This window comes from Cyphomyrmex costatus, unplaced genomic scaffold, assembly GCF_001594065.2.
Source record: "Cyphomyrmex costatus isolate MS0001 unplaced genomic scaffold, Ccosl1.0 scaffold159, whole genome shotgun sequence".
NCBI lineage: Eukaryota > Metazoa > Arthropoda > Insecta > Hymenoptera > Formicidae > Cyphomyrmex > Cyphomyrmex costatus.
The window spans coordinates 880239-894828 of NW_017275598.1; the positions used below are offsets into that span (position 1 = coordinate 880239).

General features: G+C 34.3%; 1 protein-coding gene across 1 annotated transcript in view; it reads right to left on the bottom strand.

Annotated features, from left to right (window-relative positions):
• Nucleotides 1–13941, bottom strand: part of LOC108771490 (tyrosine-protein phosphatase non-receptor type 13) — a 40398-nt gene extending 26457 nt beyond the window's left edge. Inside the window, exons 1-3 of the mRNA XM_018536808.1 lie at nt 13551–13941; nt 6291–6524; nt 5325–5803 (exon numbers count right to left, since the gene is read on the bottom strand). Of these exons, the coding sequence (XP_018392310.1) occupies nt 5325–5803; nt 6291–6524; nt 13551–13693 (856 nt within the window). The 5' untranslated portion in view covers nt 13694–13941. The remainder of the gene's footprint in view (nt 1–5324; nt 5804–6290; nt 6525–13550) is intronic.
• Between the last annotated feature and the right edge of the window lie 649 nt (nt 13942–14590).

The following is a 14590-nucleotide window of genomic DNA, read 5'->3' on the forward strand; positions in this document are numbered from 1 at the left end:
GACGCTGATGGATTTTCAGCATTGACGCATACATATTCACTACCGCAGTAATATCACTTTAGTTAAATTGAGAATCAATTTAACCACTTTTTGATGCCTATAGCATCCTATTAGATCTTAATAATATGTTGGAAGACATATATTAAAATTTAATAATAAATCAATAATTCAAACTCAGAGAAGCTGAGATTGTGAAGAATATCACGAGTTGGCGTTTCGTCCCGGCTTCCACTACTGGACTCATCAGTAAGGTAATGTAGTGGGAGCCTACCTTAGACGCCTGGAAAGATGTTAGAAAGAAGTTCTATATAAACAATTACACATGTAATCAAGCACTTGCGAGAAATGGCATGAGTAACTATAGACCTCTGTTGGCTAGTCGACGAAGTGATATTCTTCACATTGTTCTTTAATTACACATTACACTTTCCTCGATTTTTAAATCATACGAGTCAATTATTATTATCTTTCATTATATTAAACATTTAAAATTGAACTATCCTTTATTATTAAATGTTTGTTTTGCAAAGATATTTTTAACATATAAACATTTTAAATACTACACTTTTTACAGTGTGTATAAAGCATTTTGGTGATTTCTATCGTTAAGTGGCAATAAAATAAACATGGTTGAAATACAAAAAATCTAACATGCGTTAATGACATATATATATAAAAATATAGATGTAGATTCAATGCAGTGTTTATATAATTCTCACTGTGTAGGTATTACAATAATATAAATATACTAACATAGATGTGGATTTAATATCATGAATATGAATTTAATATTTAAGTGAGTAGACAAAGTGCACTTCAGATACAGTTTTCTCTAAAATCTTTTTCTGAAAAAAGAAAAATATATTACTTAAATGTCCAGAGAGAAGTCTTAAAATTTCTTATTTTTACATTCTTTTATCACAGTTTATCTTCTCTAAGAATAACTAATGTAAGTTTAACTACTATAACATAATATATTAGTAAAAAAAATATAAGTATGTATAAAATTAAACATTTTTCTGGGGCGTCCTGAGCATATCACCTACCAACTTGCGTATTTTTAAATTACCTCATCTCCATTTAAAGATTAATATTATGGTTTTAAATCTATGATGCAAAATCTATAGCATATTGATGTTTATATCAATACTATAAACATGGTGAGAATTATATTTAACGTCTGTATTAAATTTTTAGAGACATATCTATCACAGTGTATAAATAAGAAAAAAAATTTAACTAATCTAAAATCATACGAATCATTTCAGAAAAACTGGAATAATTTTTCTTACATATAACAAACTCCAATACGATTATTTTATTTAATCACATACACATATGTGTAATTTGAATTACATAATTTGGGTATTCTGTGCAGGTATCAGGATGCGGATAGCTTGTCAAGATTTGAATCGTTCAGTCGTCTCGAGCTCAGCCAACGTTCTGTCATAGACATTCGTATTCGAATTAGGAGGAGAATCCTGAATCAAGTCCCAAACCATTACGTGAACGGAATATTTCTCGCCTGAGCGCACAGTTCTGTTATGACACAATGACGAACATAAACAATCTATATCGCAGAAACATGAGAACTGCATAACAAGGATCGCAATGTCTCGACTGTTTATTGATTTGACAAGTTTACTTTACGTAGTGTTGTTAACCCGAAAAGCAAATGGATGGATCGAATGTTCGTGTATAACGAGCATCGTATAATGCTAGATAGTTGTTTATTAGTTTCGCAAGTTCAGTCTTGCTCGTCTAAGTAATGGTTAACGCGGTGAGGTTTGCGTATATAACATAGTTAAATATTCTCATCCTCCGCGCAAGACATACGCGGTGAAAGATAAGTGCTGTACTTTAAAACGTGCGTTTTCTATTTATTACATATTTCGCCCGCGAGATAAAAATGTTTCATTAAACGTTACTCTTTGGCTAATAGACCAGGAGGGTTTTAGGTAATAGAGTAGCCCAGGCACTTCGGGGTTTAATTTAAAACGGCATACTTCCGACCGCGCTTTTAATTATCGCGCATCGATTTTTAACACTCGCCGACATGCTGCGCGCATTTGGGCAATATATTACCGGTAACCCTGTAATTTCGAAGCTGGCTGGATCCCGTCGCAAATACCAATCCGCACAAAGCGTACGCTACCGTAGTTGTTCACAAAGGGCCGTGTATATATTCTGGGTCAGGGTCTCTCAAACTGGGTTGACTCGCCGCCACCGTATATGTCCGGAACGTGCGAAAGCGCTCGACGATTCCGGAAAGGTCATGCCATCAACTTGCGACTCACGAGATCCTCCGAGCGCTTCAGTTGATCCCAAATTCTCTCGTAAACTCATAGTAACGGGGCCGTTAAGAGTTCGCGTAAACTGAAACCGTGGAATTATCGATGGCACGGAATTATCACCGCAATGCAGGAATAGTCTACGCTTTTTTACGCATTTCAGAAAAAATTACTCAAAAATTCATGGAAATAACAATATCAATCGTTTATCAAATAATAAATAGTGAAATGCCCTTGTAATGAAATCTTTGGTAGAATCAGCATGAAAAGGACAGTTTTACTGAAGTATCCATAAAAAATTTAGCTAGATACAGATCTAAGAATAATTTTATTGGACCAAAATAAGTATACATTGTAAAAAATAAAATGTTAATTTTAACTTAAAGATGTATAGTGGACCTTTTAAGACATGTGAAAAAATGCTAAAATTAATATTTCTGTATTAATTTTCACTTTTTGGCATGTCTCAGAAAGTCTATATGTCTTTCAGCTAAAAATAACATTTGATTTTTTACAGTGTGTAAAACGTTGATATTGATTATTAGAATATCAAAACTTTTTGCAACATTGCTTAAGTTTCTTCTTGGTTTTCAAAATGTATCTAGCTAAATTTTTAGATATTTCAACTAAAATTGTTCTTCTCGTGTAGTGAACGAGATATAACGCATAATACGAATTATAATGATGAAGTATAACGCGGTGAATGATTTTTACAAGCAGAGAGAGAGTACAGCTTCGGTCCTGAGAACCGCTGTCCTAGAATACACACGCAAGCGTTATGCGTGGGTGGAAGGGTAATAACTACGCCACGAAACTTGCCCGTCAGGCGCAATGAACAACGGTGTGTTGTTAAATCGTGCCATTAACGTCCTAAGGACGCGTGTCATCGTGTCACCGAAGTATATTCAGCGGGATGAATGGAATTTTTTTTTCGTGTCGAAAGCGGAACGGCTTGCTCGAATTTGCGTCATGATATTTTCACGTTTTGATTTCAATTCACAGATTGTTACTGCATGAAATACTGAATATGAATTTTTTCTCGTTCATTTGGCAATTGGTACACTATATTATTGATATGTATTAACAAGTTATCTAAAAAAATAGCACGTAAAAATAATTTGTCGTTAAATTGATAACATGTTAAAATGATGTTTAATAATAGATACATGCAACTAATAATTGTTGGTAATTGATATTATGCTAAAGCAAACATAAAATGAAAAGCATTTTTTAAATATTTTAAATAAATAATTTTTGCAAATAAAAAAGCGCTATATTCTTATTGATTTATTTAAAAAGATTGTAAATTTTAAGAGCGGCTCGAAGAGCTTGCTTTCTGAATTGCCACGGCAACAACAACGGTACGGAAAGTAACACGTGGAAATAATTTCGCCCATTCGTCAGCGGCGTCGCTTGGTGAACAGCTTCTTCCAAATGCATGAGATTGAAATTGAAAATATGTAGATTTCATGCGCGCTACGATATAGACACATTCGTGTAAAGCATGCGAACGGTAAAGCGTTCGCGTGACTGGCTATCGATCAAATCGCTCGAAAATTGACGCCGAAAGTAAATGACGCATTATATCCATTCCAAGGTTCTTTCTCTCTCACTCCCTCTCTCTCATGTGAGAGAGTGCTTTTTCAAACATGAACAACTGGCTCAGAAGCCATTTCGACATATGTTATATGTAAAATTATGTAGATTTGTCTGAATTTGACAGGATTCTTAGGGTCTGATGCAATCACGAGAGTTTTAATTAATGAAATCGCGTAAACGTTTTGCCTGAATTATGCGGGCCAGTTGAAACAACTTCTTCGTTGGTCGACAAGTCAAGGAAAATTATAGTTAATCGCAGCCGTATTATATAAACTTGTTATACGTTGACGATGGAAAATTATTATCTATTCCTTTACAGGAGTACGCGCGACGATCAATGATAATTTATGGAGGACGATTAGTTGATCTAATCACATATCAACGAGCCAAGCTATCTCGATAAAAAGCTGTAAATTACGAAACACTTTCTATCGTGTTATTAAGTGTCGTGAAACTCGTAAAAAATACCGTCGTGCGACGTTATAATCAAACGCGTATATTTTTTTACATCGTATAATCTGTTATGCAAAGCTTGCGCAACATTAATTTCTTAACAACTTGAAAATGTTAGTACACTAAGTTCGTATTCGTATAATTAGCTGCTATTTTTGTGTACATTTAAAAATATAGTTAATATATCTACATAAATTAAGTGAAAAATTTCAATCGTTATACATTAACGTAATCTGGAGATCATGATTGAGAAGTACGCGAAGCAATAAATTAATGGGAAAACCTGAATGGAAACTGAGACTTATATATGGAATTGAATAGCCTTGTCCGCTAATCGACCATTTGCACGGCGCTAGCGCGATCTTCATTCATCTGTCATCTCTTCGAGCCATTCATCTTTATCAGCTGTTCGTTATTGCACATGGCAAGGCTGCTCGTATTTATCACTGTAGCGAAGAAGGGCTCTCGACCTTCGGAAAATTTGTGACAGTTTCTCGTGCATGTGGGAACACAGGTATAGTCCATCCCCAATAAAATAAGACTCGTGAAAGCAAAATAGGGAAGTTTTTACGCGTGAATAATCCATCCTTTCCAATATATCTTTCGAAATCCTGTTACGTCAGCTTCGTGTAAGCGCGATCGCATTTTCACACGTATCTATCCTCCCGCAGGTTTCTCTCGAACGAATCGTTCTTCCACATGCGAACAAATATCTCACACGATTGGACGATGCTAAGTACTCGCGTTACGGTGAATATTGCTTGCTAATAATAAGCTGATTATGCGCAAGTGAATATTAATTGCGCATTAATTATGTGTCGGATAATGGACGCTTTTTCACATAGGGAAAAGGCACTCACGTTTTAATTCACGTCGTATAGAACGTGGAAAAAAGATCTGTATCTAGTACGAGAATGTCGTCACACTATTCTTTTTAATAATAAAAAGAGCTATACGAATAAGGCACGGTGAGTCACTTACCAAGTGTCACATTTGGAAACGGTTGGCCTGGCAACGACGGCGGATGCTCGTCCTCTGGCGAACGCTCGGACGCGTATCCCTGATCCTGCGGCTCACCGCTTAGTTTGCTCAGTTTTAAATCGACGCACTTGCTGAGATGCTGACGATGCTTGAGCAGTTCACAATCGGGCTTATGCACCATCTTCATCAACAGCTCGTCGTTGACGTCGGTGGTGGCGTTCATTATGCACGGCTGCGAGGACGACGAGTTCGATTGCAGACTCCTACCGCTGCTGTTTCTAGCGTCCTGCTTGCGTTTCGGCAGCGTGCCGACTAGGTCGAGGTCCGAATTCCGGTGGTATCTGTCCTCCGAGGACATGCCGCGACCTCCGTATCTTCTGCCGGAATCGACTAGCACAGTGTCGGCGCTGCGATTTCTCTTGACCGAGTCAAAGTTACCATGACGGGTTCGCACGAGGTCGAGGTCACTCTGTTGATACCTAAAATCAGACCGGAATCGCTCGCGGTTAATCTTCCACTAAGGAAAGATTTGCGCGCTCGCGTTCGCCGGAAATGGGACTCATTTCATGCCGAGGGTCGACGAGAGAACTATTTCCTCGACTTTAAAATGCGGGAAGTTCATAGAGCGCGCGAAGGATATGTCAGGTTCGAAGTTAAAACTTTCGGAGGTTCGCGTTTGATATGAGAGTATGCGCGATCGATCGATCGATCGATCGACGGAGATTGAAGTCAAAAGGGACATTCCCGGAATTCTCCAAATTGCCATGCCTCTGTCCGCGTCGATCCCCGACAATCTCGCGACGAAATGTGCATGTAGAATCGCGTGCATAAGTGAAAGGCGATAAATTTCAGGAATTTATTAAGGATAATTAATTATTCTAACAGAGGCTACATGTCCAATGCGCATTTCTCTGTAATATGAAATGAATAGTTATTACATTATTCTTGTTCTTGATTATCACATACCTCCAAGGATCGTTCTCGTCCAAAGAGTCCTGCGATCGATGTTTAACGAGATCCAAAGTGCCGGTCGGTCCGCTGTCCGAGAAGTGCACTCCTAACGAGCGTTTCTTGTGTGGTAATGTGCCGCCGAAATTTCCGCCAACATTTTCGGACGAGATGTTATTATTATCTCCTCGATCGTCATCCAGCGCATCTTTATCGTCCAAGTGGTTTGGTAGAGAACCGCAAAATTTATACCTGTACAGAAAGAACAGATTGTTGGATAATTTGATTCAGTCAATTATTTCAGAAATACCACAAGTCAAATTTTGTCGAAATTGAAATATTATTAGGGAATTCAGAGAATCAAGATGAAGGGAGAGAAGAGAAAGAAAGAGGGCGGGAGAGAAAGAGAGAGAGAAAATCTGAAGAAGCACCACTTACGGTCAAAGTTAGATATTAAACTAATACATATACTTATATATATTTTAAATATCTCAGAAATGACTAAGCGCCGATTATTTTGGATCTTTTAACATAATCAATATAAAATATTAATAATCTTTTAAATTTAATTAGATCTACATAGAAGTATATGTGTGCACACGCAATGCAAAGAAACAGTATATTGAAACTTAATCGGAAACAGGGATCCCACGAAATAAAAAATACATATCTATTGTTTTATATTGAAGCCGCGTTTATAAAATAGAATATAGAGAAAGTTCGCTATATACAAAATAACATCAACTTGCATCAGCTATATTTTGCTAAGTATTATTTTCTACTGTTGCCTTGATTCTTTTTCATAAGAATTCACGAAACACAAAAATGTATATGAATACGAATGTGCTATACTTATTTCTAATTGATTGTCACATTTTACATTATCAGAAAAAAAAAATTAACGAAACAAATGATTAAAGAAATTATTAAAGAGAAAAATGTTTTCAGAAAGAGATAGAATTTACTTTTAAAAGTAAATTTCAAATTTTTTTGAGACTCGATAAAATTCTATAAAAATTCCTGATATTTTCAAGATAATTTCAAGATGAAAAAAAAATTCTCCGAAAATTTTAAATTTTTCAAGTTTTTTTACGTAGTGAATATCTTATTCTAAAATATCTTCAGAAGTATGTCGTTATATTTTTATGAAATTTTCTAATTAAAAAACCATATCTTATAAAAATGTTTGTTTACTTTAGAAACACCATAAGTCAACAATATCAATTCTTATTGGACCGCTAAATTTCAAACCGAATGAGACAATGCCACAACAGTCTAAACTGGATCACAGGTGCTTCTAAATAATTGCATGTGAATTTATATACTACTCTTCTTTCTAAAAATTATTTTTAGTATTACAGTTGTAAAAATTAGAACGTGTGTGTTTTTCTCAGTTCTGTAATAGTTAGATTTTTTTACTTATAGAATTTGTAAAATTTTATTCATTGATTTATTTGTTCAGATCCTGAACAGGTAACGAAACAATAAGCAAGAAATTATAAACATGCATGTATTAGCAAGATTCTTTGCAGAATAAACTTCCTTTCGAAGTGTTATTTCGCAATGTGTTTTACACAGATCGTTTGCGTAACTCGTTTGTTTCTCCCTCTTCATTAAGGTATAAAGGAAAACAAAAGTGCCGAGAAGTTTGTAAGACGGAAGCATGTATTTCATGTAATAAGCTGTTGTCAGAAAGCGTCAAAATCTGTATAAGAAAAAAATACTTTACGTTAATTAACATAATCCGCTGTTCACATCGTTTGTCTGTTACTTCGTTAATGTAATGGGGTGCGAACGATCATTTAGTATATCTTTGTTTGTGTATGTAACGCACAAAATGCTATTCGAATGTAAATTCACGTGTGTGAGAGAACATTTCTGTTTAAACGCGATTGCTACGCCTGCAATGTCGACGCGAACGAAGGTGAACAAAAATAAAATGAAATAAAAGCATTTAAAAGCGATATATGAGGTTGGATGCGATGGAAAGAACTTCACCGTGACAGCACGTTCGCGTGCTATGTGATATACGTGACACTCGAACAAGATGAAATCGAGCGCACCGAAATCGAAATATCATCGTGGATGATAATCGTAAGATATCTCGATTTGCTCGCGAATTGTCAATAAAATAAGCTTGTCGCGTGTATTTTACTATTTTTGATATAAATATCATACACAATTTTTAATCTGTCATATTAAAAACAATGACAAAGTTAAATTCAACTTGCTCTTAGCGCTACACGATATATAATTCCGCTTTTTTCTTTTATACATTAAAAAAAGTCGATATTGCAGTACCAATATTTTCTTTTCTTTTCTACTTTGACAGAAAGAAACTGCTTTTTGTAATGATAAAAGTTGTATGGCTCTTATTGTTTGCTGTTGTATTATGTTATGTCATTTTAAGACTGTTGGAGAACAAGTTAAGAAGCATAACATAATTATCATAATGTCACAACACGTGACAACATTTCGTATTTATTCAGCGATCGTATTTGCGTGCGTCTCATAAAACACCCTACGTGACAACGAACCATACCGAGAACGGTATAGGAAACTTTACTAATAATTCGTACGTGACATCATCCACTGTAGTCCGCTTTCACGCCCGGTGGATAGGCGAATGCCTGCCTGCGCAAACCTCCGTGGCATGCATAAGCGCACAAGCGCGCAGAACATTTGACCTTTCACCGGTCTTTCCACTTACTTCGACCTCTTGCGTCGCGGATACCTCGGTACAGAGCCTAAAAATTCTATCCGGTCATAGAGCACTGATACAAATAAACAGTCTTACAGTACAACACTCCTGACAACTAAAGACGTGACAAGAAACGCGATGTTAAAATAACTATCAATATTAAAATTCAGAAAATCCCGTTACAGACTCGTGATATTTTACGACCTTTCACTAAATTTTTTCGCTACGATTCTCATTACAGAGGATCAAAAGTTTATTCTCTTATTTTAAATATAGTAACAACATAGAAATCTGTAAATCTACATCTAGGAAGTAAAATATGTAATTATTATTCTAACATTAAATAAATAAATACAAAAATAGGGTGTAATATTACAGAACAAAAGTTGATATTATAATACATACAATATGATAGCTGTCATATTATATATGTAATATAATATGAATAAGCTGTGAGATTTTCTTACAATTAAAACGTCTTTTTACATCCATGGAAAAAGAAATGGCTTTTTGCGGTAATGTAAGTAAAATGTGGTCTGAGATATTTCAAGGCTTAAGCAAACAAGTAACGCAAACGGAGCTACGATTCTGCTTACGCATATTACTGGTATTGTCACTGCTGGGTTAGACAACAGCACTTACGCAAATGAGATCAGGAAGCGCAAGGCCGCCTTTTAATATTCCCTTCCCGAGACTGCTCTTTTAGCTCACGTATCCTTATATTCCTCCTAGCATCGCGCCGTGTAAACGAGGGTTTAATGGAAGCCGCCCTGGTTCAGAGACTGGCCGACCTTAAAGGTACTTTAAATTATCTCGTGGCTGGCAACTTGTTACTACCGGAGGTGCTGCTGCTAACCCCATTGTAAGGTTGCTGTGAGAGAGAACTATGCACCCAAGAGACGCTAATGCAAGTGGATTCCCTGTTTTGCACGTCGCTGCAAGACGTAAGACTTCCGCGTTAGTAAAGTTTCTCAGTTTTCTCCGTTTACTTTAGAAGCGCTACCATTTATACCTTAAATATCTTGTTTAATTCAATTGTCGTCGAGGGAAAGGAAATTTAGCAAAGCGGTACGAATGTACACGTTTTAAGCATAGCTGTATAATCGTGACTAAAAGTGTTCGTAATAAAATATATTATTATTCATTAATTCTGTACAGTTTATTTCAAAATATACATTTATATGTTTGTATGAAAAAATTAATTAATTAAAATGCAACAGTTTTTATTTATGTTATGCCTTCGGCATAATAAAATGTAATAAAATATGTAAAAGCTTAATTGAGATGCAGCACAGATATTAAATCAAATATCACGAAATGCTGACCTTATATTATGAAAAATGGTTGAGAGTTTCAGAGAACTTATTAAAGTTATATTAACGAGGCGTCTGTCCTTGACGGATTCACTAATAGTTTTTAGATGGCATACCGCGCGATCAACCGGTTACAGCAAGATCATCATCAGTCGTGGTTTCATCTTACCTAGTTCATTATTATGACGAACATACGAGACACAAATAATTATTAATTTAATAACAGGACGCGTGCACGGTTCATTTTCTATCAATTTATCATCGTCATTTATCACCATTATCAACGTCGAATATAATTCACCTTCGGATTAACGATCTTGGTCATTGTTGAACGTGCGGCCAGTGGCTTACTCTATTTTGCTAGTTATGTTAACAGCAGCAAAGGCATATTATTAACATACACAGTGTCGTGTTTTCACGACAACCTTATTATTGCTTAATCGTCTTATGTAGCTTAGGATGTCAGTACAGAACACGGACAACTCCACGTTGAAGGATTTTAAGATTTTCCAAATAAGGATTTTACATGTTTTTTTTTACCTTACAAAAGATCTCCTAGCAACATTTTGCCTGCCCTCTAGATATAATTAACATATGCTTCAGAATTACAGAGCTTTATCACTCGACAAGTAATCCTATTCGTGGCTAAATATAGCCATTCATGAATTATAAGGAGATACCGCCTCGTAATCCTCGAAGGAATAATTAAGAAGATGATCTCGCAAGAGAGGAAACTATTGATCGATTCGCCATCAATCTTAGTCGATTTCGTTATGCTAATTTTTCACGAAAATAATTCTTTTTATACGTATCTATTTTATTCATTATTAATGAGTATCGATTATCGTATTTAGCTTAAGTAATCTCTTAGCGACTCTCTTGGGTATTCAAAGCTATCATACGAATTAATACCATCAAACTCTGTCGATCAATAAGGTAGTTTTGTTAATAGCTACGAATGTCATGATAATCTCTTTTGATTGATTGTTTGGTATTAATTCGTCTGATAGCTTCTGAATATCCTTTTGTTCTGTTAAAAAACCGAGCAATGGTCAATACTACTTCTTTTTTCTCATTATTAACGATATTTTCCAAAACAGTTTTTAACTTCTTATTCAGTCAACTCAAAAAATATTTATTTGTCAATTACAATTCTTAAAAATATGGAAAAAAGGAAAGATTTTGAAACAATTGAAATTTTAATTAAAAAAAAATAAAACAAAATATTTATAAGGAAATTTAGTAATTCTTTATATAAAAGGATGTGTGTTAAGTAAATTCTTGTCGATTTTTTAAAACAGATATAAAGGGTTTATGAGCAAAGAGTTAAAGGTGAAGAGAGTTAATGTCTTATCGTTCCGCGGGGATCGTGGGTAAAGAACAGTTCACACCGATAGTGAATGAGCTCCCTTCTTTATACAGTTGACAAGCATTGCATGAACGCTGTGCATAAAATTTACTTAATACTATACTTTGAAAAATGGAAAAAAATTATTTCGTCATTTCCATTAAATTTTCTTTGATAATACCAAAATAATTTCATTGAAAATAACGTTAGTGCATAATGTAGCATAAAGAGTGCATAAAGAGATAGCATTATTTTAGATTTCATACAGAGAGAAATATAATAACATAACTGTATTCAATTTAATTATAATATTATAAGTTTCATATAATATATACACATATGTGTGTGTGTATGTGTGTTTAATAAAAGATATAATGTAAAATATGTACTGTATTATATTTTAAGTTAAGTATATAAATAATATATATTTTTATGTTTGATCTTTTTAGAAATAAGTAATTTATTATAATAATATATATAATATATAAGTTATAGTTATAATATACAATTTATATATATGATATATATGATATATACAATTAATAGTGTCTTTATCTACACAATGTAATAATTATATGGATATTAGTAATCATTAAATTAACAATGAGAAAAGTATAATCGTAGCTCTATTTAATCTACATTTTTTCAATTTATGTAGCCTATTGAACATATGTTTACAATCTTCAGATAAATTTGTGTTAAGCAAACTATTAGCGTGATATAGTGTTTTAAAAGTATCAGACGAGTAATCGATCGTGAATTGACCTTTCCCTCCGCATGTTGCAACATAACTATCCCCTGTAGTCAATCGTTTTTCGTGCCATTCAAAAATTAACGGAGTCTACACGAGGCTAGATTACAAAGATCTAATCTGTCGCGAGAGAAGTGTGATTATATCCACCTTTTTCTCATGTTTCACAATATTTAATTCTGTCCTCGTATTATAGTAACGAAGTATCTCGTGCCAATTTCATGTTTATATAATTTTCCAATAACTTTAATTTTATACTTTTAATAAAAAATTGCAATATAATTTTATATATTTCTCTCTTTAGTCTTCTCAAAAAATTTAACAAAAAAATTACTTTTTTAATTTTTATAAAAATAGTTACGTAATTAAATGTTACAAATAAATTGTACAAAAATAATTTAGCAAAAATAAGCAAAATGTTAAAATTTTTTATTTTTAATTAAAGATAAAAACTTTCAATTTAAATTATTATCTATGTCTTATCGAATACATATCTATATACATATCTATTCGATAAGACATATTGTATGTCTTATCGCCAGAATATAATTTTCATAAGCATGTAAAGTTTTGGTAATAGCTATCAAATGTTTAGTAAAATAATGCTAATTAAATATTTGATTAATATATTTTATTATAACTATACATAATTTTACCTTTATAAATATTCAGTAAGTATTACCGATGACTAATATTTAGTAAGTATTACTGTTTAATAATATTTACTAAATATTTGTAAAGGTAAAATTATGTATAGTTATAATAAAATATATTAACCAAATATTTAATTAGCATTATTTCACTAAACATTTGGTAGCTATGATCAAAATCTATTTTCAGTGTATGCTTCTATTGAATAATAAAATAATAAAATAATAAATTAATTCTGTAATAGTAGAGACCATAGATAGTGTGTTAAATAGTCTATTTTTTACTTTATTACACTTTTTACTTTAATGTTATATCTGGCTTTATGGTATTAAAATTTTTATACTCTCTAGAGAACATTAATTTTTTTTACAAGCATTTTACTGGTCATTAGTAACTACGGCAACTGAGAGACGCTTGTCGCAACGGTGCAGGTCACTGAGCACCAGTCAATGTATTAAAATAAATGTAAGACTATTTTTGGCAATGGAAGATATAACATTTATTAATGACTAACCTTTCTTTCTGCGCGCTAGAACAGGGTACTAGTATCTTCCCCATACTGTTGAGTTTCCCCTTGGGCTCGCACAAGTTTCCGGAAGATTGAGTGCGCCGGCCAGTAAGGCCCTTTCCGTTATGTCTGCTTAAGTTCGAGCCCATTATCGCTTCCTCGTTTACTTGGATTTGGTTCGTTTGGTGGTCGTCCTTACAACGATTCACGGCATTTCCGGGCGTGTTCTCTTTGTTCGGCCAGTCGAAGTACCTGTCGATTCCATCCTTGGCATTGACCCTGTAGGATATCGGTTGTGGTGGCGGGGGTGGCGCCGGTCGATTCCTTTTACCGCCGGAAACAACCGGTTGCAATTGAGGTCGGCAGCCGCGGCGACGATTGCTCGATTGCGGTGATTCGCCGTTTATGGACAATCTCTGCGCTTTCCAGCTCTCCTGACCGTTGCTGGTAGACGGCACCGTCACCACTTCCTCACCTGCAACCGTAAAATAATATTGTTAAAGTGATACTGATCATTAGCCAGTTAGTTTCGAGAGATTGAATTTTTCTCTTTTTGTCTGCTCACAGCAACTTCTAGCAATGCACATCGCGAAATTGCGTCCACGGCTTCGACTGAAAGTTTGATTCTATTTCAAACCATCGTATACGTGTGTGTTTGTATGAGGATGTTTTGAGCGAACGATGCGCTTTCGCAAAGATAAAATCACGTATCCCAACTCGCTCGCAGCTTTTACATATATGTTGCAGGATGTGTCACACGCGTTTATCAGGACATATTCGATCCATAAAGCGTTTGTATATCCATAATTTATTTTACACTCTTAGTTCTCTCATTATGACGATTTTTGAATAAACCGATTGTGTAAATTAAGGTCGCACCAGCTTTTAGCACGAAATGAAAATTGCTCACTGTATGTTAAAATAAAATTTCTATTCATGTTTAAATTTCGACCGAGTGATGTTTTACAGCGATAACCTCTCTCACAGAATATCTGCATCTGAACATGTTTGCAATTCATATGGCTTTACATAGAATGGAGAGTTTG